The sequence below is a fragment of the Protomyctophum bolini genome (assembly GCF_963924005.1).
Source record: "Protomyctophum bolini genome assembly, chromosome: 15".
NCBI lineage: Eukaryota > Metazoa > Chordata > Actinopteri > Myctophiformes > Myctophidae > Protomyctophum > Protomyctophum bolini.
Window position 1 is genome coordinate 24,332,957 of NC_137876.1, and position 23,874 is coordinate 24,356,830.

At 46.1% G+C, this 23,874-nt stretch overlaps 1 protein-coding gene across 1 annotated transcript in view; it reads right to left on the reverse strand.

Moving 5' to 3' along the window:
- Window positions 1–23,874, reverse strand: part of myt1lb (myelin transcription factor 1-like, b) — a gene marked incomplete at its 5' end in the record, with an annotated part of 117,368 nt that overhangs the window by 9,979 nt on the left and 83,515 nt on the right. Inside the window, 6 exons of the mRNA XM_080783500.1 lie at window positions 1,458–1,679; window positions 6,199–6,282; window positions 7,407–7,469; window positions 8,791–8,859; window positions 11,647–11,774; window positions 15,845–16,072. Of these exons, the coding sequence (XP_080639626.1) occupies window positions 1,458–1,679; window positions 6,199–6,282; window positions 7,407–7,469; window positions 8,791–8,859; window positions 11,647–11,774; window positions 15,845–16,072 (794 nt within the window). The remainder of the gene's footprint in view (window positions 1–1,457; window positions 1,680–6,198; window positions 6,283–7,406; window positions 7,470–8,790; window positions 8,860–11,646; window positions 11,775–15,844; window positions 16,073–23,874) is intronic.

Here is a 23,874-nt window from a genome sequence, read left to right on the forward strand (position 1 = left end):
TTACAATCCAATGATATGATTGTGGAATGGGCCATGCCGCATAATGAGTACCTTTACATTAAGGCAGTGCAAGTATATTTCGATGAACTGCAAATGAATGCAGGATTTGACTTATAACAAGACTAGGATGCTCTTGTGAGAACCATTTCTGCTCGCATGTGTCTTCAGACATGTCCAGGTTTCACATAGTCACTAATGCAGTAGCCTCGGAAACCCAGACGTTTTTATTTCCAGGGAGAAAAAAAAAGTCTGGGTCTGAGTCCACTTCAATTCGGCATAGAGTAGCGCAAACATTGCTCACTCTCTGCTGATTTCTGATTGTCTGCACCTTTGTAAAATTGACATACACACGCACACATGTACACACACACGCTCCTCTCTCTCTCTGTCGCTCTAAGTAATTAGTCTCATGTCGCGCAGCTGCGCATATATTCTCCCGGCGGATCCTGCCGGGAGCTGCCTATGCCATAAAAAGCATAGGTGAGTTCCAGGCTACTAATGCAGTAGCCTCAGTACCTAGGCTTCTTTGTAATACTCTACTATGTATTTATGTATATAACTACTATATGTATTTGGCTGTGGACCCCCATATATATATATATATATATATATATATATATACACACACACACACACACACACCGGTATAAAGTATATATGGTTGGTACCTTGCACACACACAAAGGGCCCCACTTTGAGAACCAATGCAGGGGCCGTGATTTCTTTCTACGTCCGAGCATAGACATGGTAACGCCCCGCCTGCCTCTGATTGGCCTACCGAGACTGCCGACGTCTTGCCTGTCCTCCGAGATGCAAGGCTACTCCGTGGTGGGAAATAATACAAGTACAAGAGAATGGCAACACTCGACAGTAACTTGTAACTTTCATTTTTGTAGAAGAGGCAAACTAATATTGTTTGTGCCGTTTGCTTTGATTGAATAATTGATTGAACAACTATGATTTGATTTGGCTGTGTTCTAAATTAAAGTGTTAGTTAGTGTTGATTACCGTGTATTAATCTAATTATAGTAAACTAATACTAAAAAGATATGTATTTATTTCCCACCACGGAGTAACCTCGTAGCCTCGCCTCGGTCCCAATCCCATGCTTACTATCTGCAAAAAGAAAACCTCGCGGCAGACTATCCAGCACGTAACCTCGCCTCACCAGGCTTTCCACCACCTCGGAGGAAAAGCCATGGTCTCTGTTTCAAAAGTCTGTATGATCCGGTCGGGAGCTCTTCTACAAAAATTAAAGTTACAAGTTACTGTCGCGTGTTGTCAGTCTCTTGCAGGGATGCAAGGGAGTACCCTCGCATCTCGGAGGACAGGCAAGACGGGCAGTGTCGGTATAGGCCAATCAGAGGCAGGCGGGGCGTTACCATGTCTATGCTCGGACGTAGAAAGAAACCACGCAGGCAGGGGAGACCCCAGCCCTCTCGGACCGACCCACCCACCTGCGATGTGTCAGGAAGCTGCCGCTCACGTGCCCCGAGCCGTCGCAGCCCGGCGTGGGGCAGGACATGCCGTCCGTCTTGCCGGCCTTCCACGTGAACTGGATGCCGTTCAGGTAGCCGTCCTTCTGCCGCTTGGCCGCGATGGGGCAGCCCGACGCGCTGCGATGGGACGCGTACTTCCCCGTCACGTGACCCTGCCCGTCGCAGCCTGGGACTGGACACCTGGGAGTGTGGGGGAGGTGGGGGGGGGGGAGGCACAGCGAGACTCTGTCAGAGGATTGGAGGGTGGCACAGCATGCTGTAGCATTCAGACTTCCTTCCTTCATTCATTCATTCAGAATATTGACCTACTTGCGCGGGAAATACAGTTTCATCTCAACAACAGCTGGTCGCTGCCCACAGGGGGCGCGGAGTAGTTATATGGGGGTTAGGTGTCTTGCTCACCTGGGGGCACTGCGGTTCCCCAGGCTCACCATTCAGCTATGGCGCCCCATACATTTATTCATTCATGCAGTCATGTATCATTCATTCATTCATTCATTCATTCATGTATCATTCATTCATTCATTCATCATTCATTCAGTCATGTATCATTCATTCGATCATTATCATTCCTTGTGTGTTGTTCATAAAAGTGCATGGTGAAACTTAAGCCATAATCATCCTCATTGTTGTCCTGATTATCTGATTAACAATCAGCCGCCATTATCATTGTCATCATCGTTGGGGCAATTGTAATCACGTTGATGATTACACAGTAAAATGCTCTGTGTTCATTTATCCATGTGTAACTTGAGAGCGTGTAACCAAATGGACATTTACATTGATATTCCTCGTGAAGTTAAATGAACACTGTGTGTGTGTGTGTGTGTGTGTGTGTGTGTGTGTGTGTGTGTGTGTGTGTGTGTGTGTGTGTGTGTGTGTGTGTGCGTGCGTGCGTGCGTGCGTGCGTGCGTGCGTGCGTGCGTGCGTGCGCTCATCATCACCACCAACCCTGTGTCACCGTAATAAACTCACAACATAAATCCTGTTGATTATATAATGGCCATAATCAGTCATTTTCCGAGAGATTGCGGGACTCGAGTGCCACTCAGATACCGACCCCTTTGACGTACGACAGTGCTCTGAATACCAAAAGCACACATATGGCCAGCCTCTCTCTCTCACCTCAGCAATAATATAAACAAAAGATACCACAATCTGATGCTAGAGCTGTCTCCCAGCGGCAGCCTTATCGCGCTACGCCGCGCGCTACAGATCTGGAATGTCAACACGCCGCGTGCTAATCAGATGCAGAGATGGCGCGAATGATTCCACGTGTCATATTATCCTCCACACACAAAAGAACAAGTCGTGTCGCGTCGTCGCTCTGAGCGTGTGCGGAAATTTATGGCACGTCTATGGACAATGAATGTACGTTTAATTTCTATGAAAACAAAACTAAAAAGAGTTATAAAGTCTTTAAGTAAAATGAAGGATTTTAAGCTTTAGGTTGGAGAGGTGGTCTGGGTCTATTATGGCCTGTCTAAAACATGAAGATAAATCACGAGTTGTCATGTTGTGTAATTATTAAGAATTCCTAATTATATTATATAGGATTTAGAATTAGGATTTTTCACAAATCCAGATTCAGCGCCTTGATGCATCATTTACTACTCACACTGTGAATTGTTGACAAATTGCATTACCTGTTTTTTCACTGAAATATATCGGAAGTGAATACGTGCGTAATAAGAAACCGATGGACAGAGGTAAAGCTATATCGGCCCGTCTCTCTCAGCCCTGATCACGTCTGTCATGTGCCTCAGTGCTGGGAGACTCAAGTCTCCCACAGAGACTGCGGTCCAGACCCATGTGGTCAGTTAAGTCTCATTCTTGTTCCAGCTCCGCGCCGACCTGGAAGTCAAACTCATTTCAGCCTGGCATTTAACACATCCTGACCCACGCTGTTAAAGCCCCGTCAACATGCCAAGTGTGTGACGAGGGCTACATGCATGTGTGTTGCGTGCCAGCGGAAAACTGTGCCAGTCTAGACATGGCCTCCAGGCAGAGCTGACGCTCAGCTGGGAAGGAGGAGGAAATGAGTTAGTCTTTATCCACGGGCTAATGAACACCTCGCTGGCTGAGGTTCTGGTGAATGAGGCGCCCCTATACAAGACCCTCCTTGCTCTCCCAAGTGGCAGATGGGATATCCTGGCTCTCTCTCTCTCTCTCTCTCTCTCTCTCTCTCTCTCTCTCTCTCTCTCTCTCGCGCGCGCGCGCGCCCCTCGTGGTTTCAACACAGGTGAATCTTGTCAAAAGAGCGAGGCGTGGGATAAAGCCCTCCGGAAAGAGGCCGAGCCCCCAAGCCTGGCCCTATATAGCCAAGCAAATGGAGAAGGGGGAATTGGGCCTCGCGTGGCGTGGACCATCTAGGCAGAACGCCAACGAGAGGCGAGCTCCCCGCAGTACATCTAAAGCCCAACACACACCGGGTGCGCAGCGACGCGGCACAGGCGTTGCCGCGCGGTAACACCCGGAAAATAGAACTGGTTTCTATCGGAGCGTCAGGCGAGGCGTCAGCGCGCGTCGGACGCCGCCGGTGTGGGATAGGTTCATTGAAAATAACAGAGGCGGCTGTTTTGACGCGCGGCGTTCGCAGACGGTGTGTGAAGCCCTTAAGCTCCCTCGGGGCCAAAAGCAGCGAGAGCTGGAGGGAGGTTTACAGTGTGACCACCCAAGGGTCAGGAATACTGGCATTGCAGAGTGCAACAAGATGCAAAGAATACTGAGTAGCGTACTGTGGCCGCATTGCCCAATAAGAACGGTAGAGGCTTCACATTTTAAAATAAAGTAGCAGATCCGCAACATCCCTATTCGCATTTTTTTTTAAATTTGAGTCCTGAAAAGTACGAGTTTTGGACATATCATATTTCCACCCGCCGGTATTTAATTATCCGTTATGCTCTCAAATGGTTAGATTATTCAAGATCAAAGCTGCATCAACCTCACTTTGAGGTACACCCATAAAGCTAAAGTAATGCAGGCAAATCCTCATCATATTCATCAAACCACATTATTATTTTATTATTTGCCGCTTGGAGGAGTGTCCAAATTGTCAGCAGTAACAGAAGGATCCTGCTCTGTTGGGCGCCGGCCGCCAACACAGTAATTAGAGGCACTTTGCATTCATTTCCATGTCTTCTACTACAGCAGCTACAGAGAGAGAGAGATAATGGGCCAGCCCGAAGGGGGAGAGAGGGAAACTGTGGGAAAGTGGCCACCGCACCCCCCTCAGAGTCCCGGCGGACTGGAGAGATAGAGAGCGTCCAAAGAGTGTGCTGCTTGTACTCTGCACCACCAGAGAAATCAATGCAACTGCAGCGTGCAGGCCAGAAAGGAGCCTCATTGTGGGATTTAGGCGGACTCCAAATCAATCTCTCCTCCCTATACTTCTCTCCCTCCCCTCCCTTCCTCTCTCTCTCCCTCTGTCTTTGGGTTTTCACGGGAGACTGCAGGCTTCTCAGAACCCTGGCTTAACACAGCTCTCGCATTTTAACGAATCTGGTCGCCTCGCGTCGCCTTCTCGTTCGTCTATTTGACGCGTGACGTTGTTGGGGGAACATTCTACTGTATGTGCACGTGTAATGAGTGTTGTTGGGGGAACATTGTATGCGCACGTGTAATGAGTGTTGTTGGGGGAACATTGTATGCGCACGTGTAATGAGTGTTGTTGGGGGAACATTGTATGTGCACGTGTAATGAGTGTTGTTGGGGGAACATTGTATGTGCACGTGTAATGAGTGTTGTTGGGGGAACATTGTATGTGCACGTGTAATGAGTGTTGTTGGGGGAACATTGTATGTGCACGTGTAATGAGTGTTGTTGGGGGAACATTGTATGTGCACGTGTAATGAGTGTTGTTGGGGGAACATTGTATGTGCACGTGTAATGAGTGTTGTTGGGGGAACATTGTATGTGCACGTGTAATGAGTGTTGTTGGGGGAACATTGTATGTGCACGTGTAATGAGTGTTGTTGGGGGAACATTGTATGTGCACGTGTAATGAGTGTTGTTGGGGGAACATTGTATGTGCACGTGTAATGAGTGTTGTTGGGGGAACATTGTATGTGCACGTGTAATGAGCGCCATAAGCAGCTGTGGTGGTGGATGCTTAAATGTAGTCACATTCTTTACTTTAGTGAAAGCATCAATACTCGTGAAAGTCCGGAATTAAAAATGTACTTGTGTATAAAAGTACAAAAAGTAATGGTGTCAAAAATGTAAGTCCAGAGATTTTTAATTTGTGTGAATTTCAGACTCTGTGGGGGGTATTTATATGCAAATATCATGACCAATGGCATTGCAATGAACATCAATGATGACGTTTAGGTGAAAAAAGGACATAAAAAATGCAATTAATTAATTAATTGAAATATGTTTTGTATTATTGCAACGCTGGGTGTTATACAGGGTTAAAGTACTACTCATTATGCAGAAGGTCCCATTTCACTATAGTTTTCAAACAAACAACTTCCATCTACAACTTCCATCTACTTTCCACCTATTTTCAAATAGGGCTGAAGTGGAATGTATGATTTGTCATAATTAAAATCTACAAAGTAACTAATTAAGTGTTAATTGTAGCGGAGTAGACGTATAATATTTTACTCTCCAAACAAGTGTAGTGGAGTAGAAGTAAAAGTACAGAGAATTGTTTTTTTTTCCTTTTTTTCCTTAGAATGATGAGTATTCCAGTTACCTGATTGGCTCCTGGTCCTCCTTGTTCTCCTTGCTGTGGATGATCTTTATCCCGCTCTTCCTGGCCCGCGGACACCCTGAGAGACTGCAGACACATCACACTGAGTTAGTACTGAGTTAGTACTGAGAGACTGCAGACACATCACACTGAGTTAGTACTGAGAGACTGCAGACACATCACACTGAGTTAGTACTGAGAGACTGCAGACACATCACACTGAGTTAGTACTGAGTTAGTACTGAGAGACTGCAGACACATCACACTGAGTTAGTACTGAGTTAGTACTGAGAGACTGCAGACACATCACACTGAGTTAGTACTGAGTTAGTACTGAGAGACTGCAGACACATCACACTGAGTTAGTACTGAGACACCCTGAGAGACTGCAGACACATCACACTGAGTTAGTACTGAGACACCCTGAGAGACTGCAGACACATCACACTGAGTTAGTACTGAGACACCCTGAGAGACTGCAGACACATCACACTGAGTTAGTACTGAGACACCCTGAGAGACTGCAGACACATCACACTGAGTTAGTACTGAGACACCCTGAGAGACTGCAGACACATCACACTGAGTTAGTACTGAGACACCCTGAGAGACTGCAGACACATCACACTGAGTTAGTACTGAGAGACTGCAGACACATCACACTGAGTTAGTACTGAGTTAGTACTGAGAGACTGCAGACACATCACACTGAGTTAGTACTGAGTTAGTACTGAGAGACTGCAGACACATCACACTGAGTTAGTACTGAGTTAGTACTGAGAGACTGCAGACACATCACACTGAGTTAGTACTGAGTTAGTACTGAGAGACTGCAGACACATCACACTGAGTTAGTACTGAGTTAGTACTGAGAGACTGCAGACACATCACACTGAGTTAGTACTGAGTTAGTACTGAGAGACTGCAGACACATCACACTGAGTTAGTACTGAGTTAGTACTGAGAGACTGCAGACACATCACACTGAGTTAGTACTGAGTTAGTACTGAGAGACTGCAGACACATCACACTGAGTTAGTACTGCGATAGTCCACTAAAACTATAGTGACACGACAGAGATCTTTATGGATGTACTGTCTGCTTTGGCAGTATGTACAGTATGTACGTATATGGCGGGAAGAGAAGATATAAAGCAAGGAGAGAGCGAGAGTGTGTGGCTACAGTGTGTGTGTACGTGCGTGCCTCTTTACCTTCTGTGTGAAGCGTAGTTGCCAGTGATATGCCCCGAACCATCGCACCCCGGTGTCGGGCACCTGGGGACACAAAACGCACAAAACGACTCAGGGCCTACAGCAAAGAGTGCAATACTGAGGGACAGGCAATGCATGCTGTAAGAGACGGAGCCCTGTGGCATCATGTCCAACCCATTCTGACCTGAGATCAGATTCTAAAGATGTCTTCCACATCCGGACAGTTTTCTGAAAAGGCTATGTTTCCATGTCAGTCGTTCTTCGATTTTTCCAAAAACAGCAGACCTACAAGCTCGTAGCGCGCCACTCGGTGGCGTGCTACGAGCTTAAAGATCTGCTATTTTTCAATAGCTAAAGCATAACATAGTGCTAACACTAAATGGGTTAATGTATAATTATACTGTACATCTCAGGATAGCAAAACATTTCCTATACCAAACAAGCACACATGATCCTGACATCAGTCAATCAGCCTCTTTACAGCTCCTCAGAATCACAGTTAAAACAATGTACACCTCCCGTGTGTCTAGTCGCCCTGCTGCTAGCCAAACAAGTATGAACGGACTGACAAAGAAACCGCTTAACCACGCTAAACATTCGCTGAAAATTGCCGATCGACAACATCTTGTCTATCACCTATTTTCAGCAATATCCGTTCAACCGCATGGCGGTTCAGTGGTTAACAAGCAGCCCGCAATCACCAATAATTAGCTATGTCGGGGGAAATATGTTATTTCTGGTTTCACAATTCTATACATCAGTAACGGTTCTCAAACCCCATAATTCTGAGTGTACAAATCTCAACTCTGTATACTCTCAGATTAAAGGTTCATTTGGAACATATAGCCCCCTGAATTTGAGAACCATTGCTATTTAATTATAATCACTTGTGTTTGTGAGAACCATGCATTAACCATTTAAACCTATTAGGCCACTTTCCCACCAAATAACTTTGGTCCTAGAACTGGTTCCATTCTAGATTCTTGCATGTTGGTGCTTTCACGGAACCAGACATTTTTTGGTTCCAGTTCCGAACCAACCTTTAGGGTTCTGAACCAATTCATTTTCAGTGGAAACACTCTGAACTGGTTCACTATTAGGCAGGGAAAAAACCCCTGTTGGAAAAAGGCCTAGGAGTCGATCAGGGCCAGCTCTGAACTTGGTCCGCTACATTCCCTCATACATCACTTTGCCGGAAATAGCCAATCTACAAGCTCACAATGCGGCATGCTGCTACGTACTGTGAGCTTGTGGATCTGCTATTTCTGCCCGAGAATAACGACACCAAGGACCATGTGGTTAACCGGGATGACCCGTTTCTGGGTAGAATGAACACACTATTGAAGAAGAAAAAAATAAGTCTGTGACTTCTCTCATTCCTTACTTGAGCTCTTGAGCGTTGGTGGCCAACATACTTCGAATGCTTTTATCAGCTAAAGGACAACCTGAGAGACTGGAAAATAGCAGCAGGTTAGCCTGGCAAGAAGTGACACGATTAGCCAACCACTGAAGCACAACACACATTCACAGAACACGTATTTAAACACACACACACAAAATGGTTTGACTAGGCTGGAAATGAAAGAAAGCAATGGTGCAAGTGCAGGGGAGCTGATAGAGACGTTAACCCTCTGAATGTTTCAGTTCAGTTTGATCTGTGGTTTATTATGCACAGCCAACACCTCCTACAGATGTGTTAGATGTGCTAGCATACAGTAGCACATCTCGCAGATGTGTTATGCACCATTTTGTGTTATGCGCCGGCAACAACATGCACCCAAATGTATCCCGTGGTTACTTGCAAAAAGAGGTATGTATCCCGTGGATAATACATGCAAAAAGAGTTATACAGTTGGAGTCACGTTATGAAATAAAATGGATTATGAACTTTGGTAGAATGTCTCCATATTTAAACATTATTTTTTATTATATTTTTTTGTAAATTAAGGCTCTATACTTGATCACAAAGAGACTGCTTTTGCCATTTTTGACCTTGAATCCTGAAAAGTAACAGTTCTGGACCTACAAGGTTAAAATAAATATTGTCAATCGTCTTTATCCGCTGCTTCTGTGCTGTTGAATGGTTTCTTTAACACAGAAGCAACAGATAAAGTGATTCCAGTCTTCGTCCATAAGCCATAATAAACCTATTTCAAGGGGGACAATCTCAATGGACTGTGTGCATAAAGTACAGTAATGTCACGTATGTCAGTCAGTTCCCTGGATTGACATTCCACTTACTCTGAGCCAGAAAGTGCACAGTGAAACTGCCAACTGTGCACGGTGGAGAAAGAGCCAAGGACTGACTGACATTGATCCAGGAGGCTGACATGTTTCTGCAACACATGCACCGCTTGTGCTCCTTTCGTGTCATTATTATTATTAGTTGCGAACGCAGTGATTGCGAACGCAGTGAGCACTTACTATGAGACCTAGCAGATCATGTCTGTGTGTCTGTCCGTGTGTCTGTCCTGCTATCCAAATATGGAGTGTGTTGCATCAGCAATCACTCAGCTCCATATATGGGCACAAAAGGGGCCAGGTCCACTCAGCTCCATATATGGGCACAAAAGGGGCCAGTGATTTGTTTGTTGTGGACCTGGCCCCTTTTGTGCCCATATATGGAGCTGAGTGACACTAATTCGTAATTTATTCTAATTGTTATTGCAATTTACGATCTGCGTTCGCTTCCCGCGTTCGCGCGTCTTACTCGTATTATTATAGTCAAAGGGTTAAGGCATCAGAGCAGAGGGAGAGAATCATTCTGCCTACAGGAGTCTGGACAGTCTGGTCGAGGAGGTAAGCTGAAAACAATAACTCGGGGAGAGATAAAGACTTAAAATGACGGTAGATGTTTGCTCGGGACCCAAACTAGTGAAAATAGCAGATCTACAGGCTCAGTTGTGAGCTTGTAGATCGGCTATGGTCACTATACACTTCTTCAACATTTGTTTTCTAATTTATGGAATTCCTTTTATTTTTATTTTATTTATTCATGAAATTACTTTGGGGGGGAAAAAATCATTGAATTTATTTTTTAATTCAAATAGGTAGTGTTTGGGAACCAGTGTGGTTTAATTAAACCACAAGGAAAGATACATTAGGATCATGAGCCCAAAAGGGAGAAGAGTACGGTAGATTTTTACAAAAAATCAAAACGGGGTTGAGTTTCTTGCTTTTCTTTTTAAATGAGTCTTTTTCGTTTTGTAATGTTTATAAACGTCATTGTTTCCAGTTTAGCTTCACTGCCTGCGATACGCTGGTTATAATAATTGGCCCCGGAGACCATTTGACTCATTGTAATGCAGAGACCGATTAGTGCATACCGTATACGTGCCGTCACGCCGAAGCATCGGAAGAAAGATGTAAGATACAATGGAAGCCATAGAGAGCAGAAGCTACCGTATAGCGTATAGCGGAGCTGGAGGGGGGAGGGGTAAAACTGCTGCCATATAGCACGATGTATAGCTGCACGCCACCGGGCAATAGCTCGATCTATATACTTCGTGGCACGGCGGTGTCGCGCGCCGAAAAACAGCCGACTGTCAAGCTCGGTATAGCTACTTTTTTGCCGCGTGTCGTCGTGCGATGGAGCATGAATTATGCACGGAGTCAGGCCACATGAAATAAAATGGATTATGAACTTTGGTAGAATGTCGGGTTGAACTTGATTCTGTAATTGTTGTAAATGTCTGCATTTCCAATAAATAAATATAAAAAAAAAAGAAAAGAATGTCTGGTTGAACAGCTATCTGGTAGAATGTTGGGTTGTACAGCTATACCTAGGCAGGATATAACATATCGTTGCTGTCGGGCAGAAACCTTTTGTCTCCATATTTAAACATTATTTTTTATTATATTTTTTGTAAATTAAGGCTCTATACTTGATCACAAAGAGACTGCTTTTGCCATTTTTGACCTTGAATCCTGAAAAGTAACAGTTCTGGACCTACAAGGTCTTTATCCGCTGCTTCTGTGCTGTTGAATGGTTTCTTTAACACAGAAGCAACAGATAAAGTGATTCCAGTCTTCGTCCATAAGCCATAATAAACCTATTTCAAGGGGGACAATCTCAATGGACCTTGTGCATAAAGTACAGTAATGTCACGTATGTCAGGCCACAGGGTGGAGTGGGCAGCAGCAAGCATGGGTGGGAGGTTGGGGCACGTAGGGGTGAAGGGGGACGGACGGACGGACAATGCGGTCGGGTGGAGAGGGGAGGGGGGCGGGGTGATCTTACGTTATCAGGTCCTTCTTGCTCTCCTTGCAGTGGAGGTACTTGGGCTGCTTGGGACTGCAGGGCATGCTCACGTCTGCAGAGTACGCACCGTCGTCCAGGAGGTCATGGAACGGGTCCAACTCGTCTGGCTGCAGGAGGAAGGGAGGAGGGAGGGAAGGAAAGAAGGAAGGAAGGAGGGAGGGAAGGAAAGAAGGAAGGAAAGAAGGAGGGAGGGAGGGAGAGAAGGAAGGAAGGAAGGAAGAGATAGATGACTTTAAGGCTTAACAGGCCTGCTTCTTGGTCTCTTCTCACTCAGTCGTCACAGAAATTAACCGCATGAACATATTCTGGGGGAGAACATTCCAGGCATACACTCAAAATAGCACATCTGCTGTTTATCAGTGTCCATGCAGGTAGTACAGTAGGCTACTGGGAGCTGATGGTAGGTGTGGTCTTCTTAGCGCATTGAAAGAAACGGGGATAGACTACCACGCTCTCGGCCGATACCGCCAATAAGCCTCTCCTGCACCTATACTTTACTGAAATATACTGTACATACAAGCCTTAAATATACTGTACATACAAGCCGTGCCACATGTTTTGAGCTTAATTGCCCTGCCAATTTGGATATGTTCAAAGGAAGGAAGTGTTGACGGAAGAAAACGAGGAGACCTAGTGTAGACCCCTGGGGGACTCCGGTCAAGTAAGCACACATAGGGTTTAAGTATAGTTAAAACAGAAGAATCAGGTCCTCAGAGTTCATAAAGCTTCAGAATATATCGTTACCCATTACCCCCCTCTCTCTCTCTCTCTCTCACACACACACACACACACACACACACACACACACACACGTGCACGCGCGCGCGCACAAAAGACGCTTTGTCAATTTGAATGCTAATGGTTGAGCCTGGGTGACTTTGTTGAAGCTCACCTGTCAGTCTCTAAAGCTAGAGAGAATAGCTTCCCAGGGAGAGAGGAAATAATGACTTAGCTCGCTGCCAAGTGGAAGTGTGTGTGTGTGTGTGTGTGCACGACTGCACGTGCGTGCGTGTGTGTGTGGCTGCACCAGCACGCTTGTGTGTACACATTGCAGACATCCCGGTGTGCATACCTCGCTGCATGTGCATGGGAGGCGGCTGAGCACGGTGCGAGGTGCAAAGCATAGCCCCGCCACTAGATGGCACTGTGGCTTAGCCTCAGATCGTCTGCATGGGAGGCAGGCAGGCAGTGTGTGTGTATATGCATGCATGCAGGGGGCTGTGTGTGTGTGTGTGTGTGTGTGTGTGTGTGTGTGTGTGTGTGTGTGTGTGTGTGTGTGTGCTTTGTCTGCAGTGCAAGCAGCCGGGGCTGCGGGCACGGCGGCTGTTGATGCAAAACCGCTCCCCCCTCCCGTTGTCCCAGCGTACAGTATGTACAGTAATGCCCATATACGGAGACAGGTCCAGATACGGCCCAAATTACCCAGCATTCAAGCTGTCTCGGGGTGCGCGGCGCTGGGTCGGCCGGTGAGCTCCTCTAATTACAGGGAGCGGAGGCTGTGAGGGTGCAGAGTACACAGCAAGACACGCACACGCATAGCATACATATTATATGGATAGGGACAGAGCATGCATACATACTGGAGAGAGAGAGAGAGAGAGAGAGAGAGAGAGCATGCATGCATACATATAGAAAGATCATGCATACCCTATAGACAGAGAGAGAGAGCATGCATATACATACAGATGTGCACTGCATTTATGCTGTACAATACATGTGCACTGACACAGCCAGACACACATGCGCGCACACACACACACACACACACACACACACACACACACACACACACACACACACACACACACACACACACACACACACACACACACACACACACACACACACACACACACACACACACACACACACACACACACACACACACACACACACACACACACACACACACACACACACACACACACACACACACACACACACACACAGGGCACATTGATTTCCAGCCGCTCTTTGATGAGATGAGCTATTCCGATTCGCTCCCAAGGTGCTACTTTGCATAATTCATTTTTTGGGAGAAGAGGAGCAGAAATGTAAAAACAGAAAGCCAGCATGCAGGGAGCGTGATCCAAAACAAGAGGCATGCTACCCCGGTGCACTGCGAGGCTGACATCAATTAACATGCAGATTCATTAGGCTTTTCTTACCCCTCCTCAACCACCCCCCCCCCCCCCCCCCCCTGTGCCGTCCCACCCCGCTCTCCGCCCTAATATGACTTTGTAATGATTCCAAATATACCTGTGAGTCAGCCTGGGAAGTATAAGTAACCCGGAATACAATCAGACTGCAATGCAAATATTTTAACTTTGAGGCTCTGAGTGCAGAATTAATTGCTTGGAGGCAGAAATTTCCGAGCTGGGGCCAGACGTAAAAAAAAGAGACAATATTGATATTGCAATCCGAGTTTATAATATTTTAAAAGGTACCCTGAATTCAACACGCAACCATTTTTCATCATGGTGCGTGCCACAGCCCCACGTGTCATGAAACAACACACTGTCTCAGCCAAAAAAAAGCCCCCCCACCCCTAAACAATGTAAACCAGTGCTTCTCAAACCTTTTCATGTCAAACGACATGATATTTTTGAATAGTCAAAGTATAAAATATGGTCAAAGTGGTTAAAATGATGGTGATGCTACGTTAATTAATTTCATGGACCCTTCATGGGTGCCATGAGGGGCTTCGTGGGCTGATAATCTGGTTTCAAGTGGTCCCCTTAATCAGCATTATGTCATAACCCAATGTGTCCCGAAATGTTTACATTTCTACCCGTTAAAACATTGAAAGCTGCAAGCTGTACCTTGGTTTAGCTTTTAACTTTTGTATTAACTGTTTTTAACCTGTTGTACGGCGACCTTGAGTGCCCTGAAAGGCGCCTTATAAATAAAATGTATTATTTATTATTATTATTATTATTAAAGGCAAAAGGCATGACCGGTGTCACGGTCCGGGTCGCTTGCCTAGCGGTTCGGGCATCACGACACCAATGCAGCTTGACAGCGTGTCGCGGGTTCCAGCCCCGATCTCCACAGCCTTTGCTGCACGTCACTCCCCATCTCCCTCTCCCATCTACCTACAGTTAGTACTGTATACTGTACTGTACTGCATAAAAAGCTCAAGAATTTAAAAAAAATCAATCATTTTAACTAGGCCTACTTTAACCATATTTTATAAGATATTGGAAAACGATGCAAATCCTTGATCGTTTTTTCTTTTTTAACCCATTTTGGGTGGGAACCCCTTTTGGTGTTAGCATTATGCTATGCTTTAGCTGTTGAAAAATAGCAGATCTACAAGCTCATAGCGCGCCACCGAGTGGCGCGTTACGAGCTTGTAGGTCTGCTATTTTTGAAGAATCGTGAAAAGTGACATGAAAGTGTTTGAGAACGACTGACATAGAAAAACAGCTTTTTCAAGAAAACTTTAGATTTAGAAGACATTTGCAGAATCGTTCCCAGGTCAAAATGGGTTAAGCGAACAATTAATCAACATAAATCTCTGCTGCTGGGCGTCCCTGGCAGAGGATCGATCGGATATTTTTTTCCAATCTCCCACCTGCTTGCTGCTGCCCACTCCACCCTCTAGCCTGGTCCTACCCATAGACTGTAAAACATATGGACAAAGCGTTCTCCGGGTCTGATATGGACGTAAAATGAAGCCTGTCAGTCCTTGAACTGTAAGTCGCCATCTTTGTAGATCCGTTTGGGCCCAGCTGGCCATGGGCTGGCCCAGACAACGAGGCGGGACTTCCCCCCCCCCCCCCCCCCCCCCCTTCTTCTTCGTTGGTTTTTATTTTGACTCGAACGGGGGGTGGCTCCCGATCATAGACCGTAACGGTAGCCACGCCCCTCAGAACATACGCGACTTTATGGTAATTTTCTTTTTAAACAAATGGGACCATAGTTTTCCAAAAAGAATATTATGACATGAGAAATGAGACTTTAAACTAGTGACTGGAAGCAGAAAGTATTCATGAGCATGTTTATTAAGGTAATACAGTCTAGGTGAAGTTGGGCCCAAATACATGGTACTCTATGGAGCTATGGGTTTTTTGTTGGTCACAACAGGCCATTATATGAACTTTCAGGAAGTCCCGATTTCCTTATAGTGGCTTCACAAAAAACATCTGTCTGACTGCCCCCCCCCTGGTCCTACCTCCTTATCGTCCTCGTCGATGCGTTTGATCTTGGTGTAGTCTACGGGCAGGTCCCAGCAGTCGGCGGCAGCGTCCGCCATGCCGCCGTAGCAGCGGGAGCCCATCAGGGCCGCCTGCCGCTGGGGGGACATGGGCTCCAGAGGGGTGAGCACCGCGCCACCCCCGCCCAGACGCTTGCTCATGCTCAGGTCCAACGTACCGTTCTCGTCAACGTCTAGGTTGGGACTCTGAAAGGTGTGTGTGTGGTGTGTATGTTTGTGTTTGTGTTTGCGCGCGCGCATGTGTGTGTGTGTGTGTGTGTGTGTGTGTGTGTGTGGTTTAGCGTGGTGGGGAAGGGATGAATGGATGCACAGAATATAGGAAGACATGGATGGAGAGAAGGGAAATAAGAGAGAGAGAGAGAGTTTTCTGATTAAATAACAGTCAATCGAGCTATAAGACCTATATGAGACCTTAGACCAGATTCTACAAAATGTCTTCTAACAGTTTTCTGAAAAACCTACAGTCCTACAGTATGTTTCTGTGTCAGTGGTTCCCAAACTATTTCATATCAAGGACCCCCAGAACTATCTGTATTTGGCCACGGACACCCATCTGAAAATATGTTGTATACCATATACTGTATATCGTATATTAAAAGATTTGGGCCACATTATCATGATTTTGTTTTTAAAAAGCAGATCTACAAGCTTCGCAGCACGGCACTTGGTGCCACTTGTACGTCTGCCATTTTTCAACAGCTAAAGTTTAAAATAATGGTTGAAGTGGATAAACGCTAAAGTGACACAGATGCGTTCCAGGTCTTAATTGGTTATTGTTCAGCGACGGGCCAATTAAACAGCAGTATATATATATATATATATATATATTTATATATACTCCAAAGGCGGACAGAGGGAGCGCCTGATTTTGTTCTCTATTAAAGAATGGAGAGGAGTCCGGGGCGCCGCGCGTTTGAGCCCATCGTGGATCTGTCTGGAAGCGTTCAAGGACCTGGAACCATTGAAGCACTGAACCAGACGTAGGAATGAGGAGCGCTGTGAACCTTTGCTTCGAGGTTCACCGGCGCTCTACATCGTGACGTCTTGTGTACACCCGTGTGTACGTCTTGTGCACAACACACACAGGTCACAAACAGTACAAACATGCCCTTTGTTCTGCTTCCCGAGACACCGTAGTATATGTAGCGCCGATAAAATATAACAATAGTATTTTTGTAAACAAATGCCGCGGTCACGCGCGTGAGCTCGTAGGTTGGCTCTCTCTCTCTCTCTCTCTCTCTCTCTCATATTAGCAGGCAACAGTGCAGCACTATCCCTATCTCTGTTTCTGGCACAACAGCGCCCCTACTGGTACTCATAGTCATATACTGGTGCTCATTAACCAACACATAGGCACATAGGTGAACACGGACATTGCACCACTCAAAAATACTTAAAAACCATTATAAATTTTGTAAAATAGAATACCGGTAATATCAAAGCAACGATTACAGACATACAAGGTTTCCACCCGTCAGCATAACGATATATAATAACTTTAACAGCACACAGGATGAATCAAGCACATGCTAATGTTCAGAGGTATCTCCTTTATGTTTGGCCAGCTCCATCCGAGCTGCAACAGGGAGGGAGAGGTCCTCAGCATGCCAAGGACAAACTGCATCCCTCTGCCAACCTACCCCTCCCTCACCATGTCTCTCTCTCTCTCTCTCTCTCTCTCTCCACGTCTGCACTTGGATTCTGTGCCGTTAGACTGGTGTGTGTGTGTGTGTGTGTGTGCGTGTGTGTGTGTGTGTGTGTGTGTGTGTGTGTGTGTGCGCGTGCGGCACGCGCATGCTTGTATCTGCTCATGTGTTTGTCTGTGTGTCACTATGGGGACATCCAAATTAGTGTGTTGTGAGGAATGGAAGCATCCGGAGCCAGGCTGCACGTGTGTGCGTGTGCGTGTCTGTCTGTGTGAGCCTGATTTGAGTGGACACCACAGGGGAACAGGGGGGGGGGGGGGGGGGTTTAGGGTTAGGTGTGGTGTGTGTGCACACTCGCGTGTGTGTGCGTGTGTGTGTTGCACGTGCGCGCACACACATGTGAGGTGGTTGGCAGTGAGCATTTCCCAGAACTAGACCACAGCCAGCCAGCCAGCCAGCCCCTCAAAATAGACGGAACTATATACGATGGTGTTCCTGAACAAACTGGGCCATGGTCTTCTACCAGTCTGACTGCACCCACAACATCACTCACTTCCCTTCCCTCGTGGACGCATGTGTGTGCCTGCATGCGAGCACGCAAAATGTGTGTGTGTGTGTGTGTGTGTGTGTGTGTGTGTGTGTGTGTGTGCATGGGAGCGCTTTCATCTACATATGGCACAAATGTACGAAGAGATCCCCGCTTCCCCTCAAGGCCTGCGTTTTTTAGAAACAAGCATGCACGCACGCACACGCACACGCATGCGCGCGCACACACACACACACACACACACACACACACACACACACACACACACACACACACGCGTGTGTCCCACTTGTGTTGTGTGTGTTTACCACCTTGCCCTTGCTTTCATTAACATCCCTTTCTCTGACTCCTCTCTTCTCATATCCCCTCGCCTTTCTTTTTATGCATTGCACTCTCTCTCTCTCTCTCTCTCTCTCTCTCTCTCCTTGTCGGTGAGAAGGAAAGCCCGCTCTAATGCTGATTCAATCCGACAGTGTCCCCGGGGGTGGATTCTCCCCGTGTCTCCACCGAAAGCCGAAAAGAAAAACGAAAAGAAGGAAAAAAAAAACAACAAAAAAACAACAACAACACTAACAACGTTTATGATGCAGCTCTCTCGGACTCAAGAGGATTAGCTGATAGATTTGGGACTTGGGATCAACGTGGCATGAATCACAGCCCCGGACAACAACACATGCTGTGTGTGTGTGTGTGTGTGTGTGTGTGTGTGTGTGTTGTGTGGGCTGCAGAACACAATAGAAATCCAGAGTGTTCGTTTAATACTGAGAGAGTGTTTGGAGTTCCAAATAGCACATTTAACTGTGTAATATACAGAATAAAAAAACTACTTCTGATGAGTTTCACACGGCCAGCGACTGACGCGTCTAGTAATTCATCTTTAATGAGAGGCGTGTGCGCATATTGGACACACAGAGAAGTTGAGGGGCGACAACGTATTTTGCGCGGTCCCGTGAAATTGTCGCCGATTTTGTGCACACGCCCGCGGTTTGCTAGACCTGGATTGCGTTGACCTTTTTTTTATTTTTTATTTTTATATATGCTATATGCGCCCCGCGCCCCTCATGAGCAGACCTGTCGCTGATCCAGGCGACATTCCCGACAAGGTCTGCGTCACACGCTCCCTGTCTGAAAAGACATTAAGTCTGTATCGATCTGGTCGGAAAAATACTAATACTAATAATGAGATTCGGGCAGAGAAGCCAGTATGTCATACAGCACAGGTGGAAATGCATGGTGGCAGTACAGTGGCAGGTACAGTGGCAGGTAATATAGTGCTGGTTCATTGTGCAAAATAAGCTCTACTGGAAAAAGGTAAGACGCCATCTTTCTTATATCTTTACTAGAATTTCGCCCGCCTTCGGCGGGCTCATCCCAGTGTCGTTGCAGCGCAATATGGGAAGAAGGAAATTGCGGGAGTTACAGACTCCACTTCATGTTTCAGCTGTGTTTTTAAACTCAGTAGTGTGCCCTGCACACAGCGCACACTCGCAATTGCAGCTGGAGGGCGACGCGACACACACACACGCCCACCCACACACACACACACACACACACACACACACACACACACACACACACACACACACACACACACACACACACACACACACACACACACACACACACACACACACACACACACACACAGAGCGATGTGTGGATAAATCAGAGATTTGGGAAATGTGTTCTGAATGGGCCTGAATATATGTGTGTAGGCTGCAACAATGATTTCATAAAGTGTAGTTTAGTTTTGAACAGGCAACTAATGTAGTAGTGATACACACACACACACACACACACACACACACACACAGAGAGCGATGTGTGGATAAATCACTGAGATTTGGGAAATGCGCACGCAAGCACAGAATGCACGGCGTTGCAGGATTATATAGGTCACCCGTTTTGGTGTGACACACACGGCTTCCACATTTCGCTTCATACTGGGTGAAAGTGTCCTTCCAAAAAATATTTATTCGCTCGAAATTCTTATTCACAATGACATTGAGTTGAGGTGTTGTTTTTAGGGTAATTGTTGCATAAGCGCTATTTCGCACTGGAGTCCCGTGAGGCGGGCAATCTCACTCCCCTCCCCTGTGTCTGAAGCAGCTAGCATGGAAGCTATATGGAACCTTTCCCTCTGAGTGCACACAACCATGCCGTTATCCACGCGTCCATCCGATAGCTTTTAATGTAAATGTCCCATCCACTGAGCAGAAGCGATATAAGCGCCTTATTCATTCATTCGATTCATTTGGGTGTGTGACATGTGTGGGGCTGTGCAGTGCTGTGTGGGCTTTCGGACGGAGCTGCTGTTCGAGTCGCTGAAAGGGGGAGGGGACTTGGGATGGCAGTGTAGAGTAGGCACGACATTGAGGGGTAGAAACCATCCCGGTCGCGTGGTTCATCTAACGCGTGTGTCACTGTGAAGGACTGGCCCCATTAAGTGAACGTAGTTGGCGACACAGGAGCAGTGAAAGGGGGAGGGGCCTTCGGATGGCAGTGTAGAGTAGGCACGACATTGAGGGGTAGAAACCATCCCGGTCGCGTGGTTGATCTAACGCGTGTGTCACTGTGAAGGACTGGCCCCATTAAGTGAACGTAGTTGGCGTAGTAGACGCCAACATGACGATTCTGACGTAGGCTGTAGAGGTTGAGCAAGAATAGCGTGTTTCAGAAAAGTAATATTTAAACAGTAAATAAGACATTTTTGGCGAATGCAATGTAGTCTATATGTTTTCTGGGAGTGTGGCGAATTTATTTTGCATATAGAGATGTCTGGTAAAAGTGTGGTTCGGTCGGAGAAAGCTCTTGGATAAACGGCCATGTGCTTATGTACCCCTGTCTATTAGGGTAGCAGGATATGCGCAGCAAATGTAACACTGAAACAGCGTCCACGTTCGGTTGAATAACTCCCGACCTGTTTTATCAAAAAAATAACTTGAAGTGGTTTATGGTAGCTGACATGTGTAGGTCCGTTGCCTGAAAATATTACATGTGTAGCTAAACGGATCTCTGAGTAAAAAAATGAAACGTGCAAAATGTTACATCCTTGGCGGCTCTCCCCTATTAGTTTACTCACAGCACAGCACCGTCACTCCTGTCAGTTATTTTTCGTCCTAATAACTTGAAGTGGTTTATGGTAGCTGACATGTGTAGGTCCGTTGCGTGAAAATATTACATGTGTAGCTAAACGGATCTCTGAGTAAAAAAATGAAACGTGCAAAATATGTTCTAAAATTGTATTGTATTGTGTAGTGTATTCTAAAATTAGTTTAGTGTATAACATGGTACAACTCAATCAATCAAACGTTTGTTTAATCAATGTATTGGCCCATTGAAAAAAAAGAAATGCCCAAACTGGTACACCCGATACTATTTAATATTTCCCTTATGTTTGATACATTTTCTTGTCACATTCATGGTATGAAAACAATGCTAAGGAGTTGCTTCAATGAAAGATAATTGCTTTAAGCTGAAAACGATATGTTTAATGGTGTTTTTTAGCGTTGTTACATTTATCATGCATGCCGTTACAATTATTCCGATATGCGCAGCAAATGTAACACTGAAACAGCGTCCACGTTCGGTTTAATAACTCCCGACCTGTTGTGTGTAAGTAGCGTGGTTCAAAGGCCGTGTGTTTCTGTTGTAAGCAACTTATGTTAGGTCTGCGCACACTGTACGTTGTATGGCAAGTGGCAGCCTGTCATCAAATGCTGCTAACGTTAGCATGTGTGCTATCAGGCAAAAGCTGAGATAGATATGAAACTACTACTGGGGAAAATGTCATGCAAAACACAACACCTAATTCGGAATGTTATTGTGACCTATTGAGCACAAACAGACCATCATGATTTGCTTGCTGGACCTATAATTAATTTATTTGCATTAAATGTCCACTCTAAATGAAAAGCAAGATGGCTGCGACATATTGTGAGCTCGACGGAGCCCAAGAGGAACAGAGCTGGTGACGTATGAGGCAGGCAGTGTTGCCAGGTTTGCGAATTGTAAGCGAGTTGCAGTGTATGTAAGTAGCGTGGTTAAAGTCCTTGTTTCTCGGCGTGTTGTGGCAACAGCGTAGACTGTTGCCTGGGGGGTGTGGGTACTTTGGGAAGAAAATGTTTGTATTAAACAAATGCATTGCCGGCGTGAGTGTGGAAGGGAGCCAGTGTTAGTGACAATGAAAAGTCTATTTGGCTGGTGGTCTGCGTTGGGGTTGGCGTGGGCCGTGTAAAGAGGAGATCGCTTACACACACTGCGAAGAGACTGCGAAGGGTAAGTGTGTGACGTCACTGCCCGTGTGAGTGTGTGTGAGAAGTGAGTGTGCGTGAGTCTGGTGTGTAAGATGGTGTTGTGGGCGTTGCAGTAGCGACGTAGCTGTTCGTGGCTTTGGTTTTCTGCCTTGGGGTGTGTCTTCTGAGTATGGGTACGGGTTCTCCCATATATATAAGATGAGAGCGGCAGTGTCTCGGGAGGTAGAGTAGGGCGGCCGCCTGGGAATTAGAAGGTTCTCGGTTTGATTCCTGGCTATTGCGAATGAGTTATAGTGTCAAAGTGACCTTGAGCATTATTATAGAAGTGTCCTTGGGTATGTAAATGTGTCCTTTAAAGGCCTATTCCATGGTTTGAAAAGTGGCCAGTTGAAGATATTTGAGCACTTGAATTGATTGACTGCTGTTAGAACTGTTGATATATTTGAGATGCAAAAATGAAAGAAAAAAAAAACGTTGCCGTTGGGAGGAAACCACCTAACTCCATTTTTGAGGTTTTAGATTTGTATTATTTTTTTCATAAATCAATGCTATTGGACACCTTTTACGTCTGTGTGTTGGTTACAAAATATTGAACCAGTATTAAAAAGTGCTTCATGGGACAAAACCTATTAACTCCATTGGACCCTCAAACTGTCTGCTAAAGCTATTGTTTTAAAAATATACGTTTTTGTTGTTGTTGTGGTGCAACCACTCCCTTACGGAGCTGTGTGTGTGGGTGGGTGGCTGGGTGCGTCTGAGCACAAAAACAGCATGGTTGTTTTTCACCACCTGTGCACAACCATAACACACACACAAACACACACGCACATATTAACTGTATATATGGTGATTTCCGGTGTGCCCGTACAGTACAGTGACAGTACAGTACAGTAGAGGGACCCCCACACGGTAACGGAATCTTTTTCTTAATTTCTTGAAAAAAAATAGATATATATTTAAAATGTTTGGAGTTAGGTGGTTTCTCCCCGACAGCAGATATATACAGTAACATGTTCTAATGGCAAGTTTTAATGTACAGAGAGAAGTGCGATGGAAGCAGATGGGAAGGGAGAGAGAGTATAGAACACAACGCAGAGGGAGAATGAGAGAGAAAGAGAGACAGAGAGAGAGATAGAAAGAGAGACAGGGAGGATTAAATTGCATTCTACCGTATGTCAGCGTCCAATTAAGGTGACCACCGCACTCCATGGTACCCCGAATTAATAGGACTGCGGAGGAGGCTGTGCCCTGCCTCCTTCATTACGGACCACCCAATCCTCCCCTGACCCCCCCCCGCCCCCTCCCAATCCCCCCCGCTGACCCCTGGACTCCGTTGCCATGGCAAAGCCGGGCGGACGACGTCGGAGCGTGATAGGTCAGTGGTTTAATTCCACAACACATTATTTCCACCTGCCTCCACCTGCCTCCTAGAATAAAACCAACCTCTCTTCTGTCTGTCTGTCTGTCTGTCTGTCTGCATGTCTGCATGTCTGTCTGTCTGTCTGTCTGTCTGTCTGTCTGTCTGTCTGTCTGTCTGTC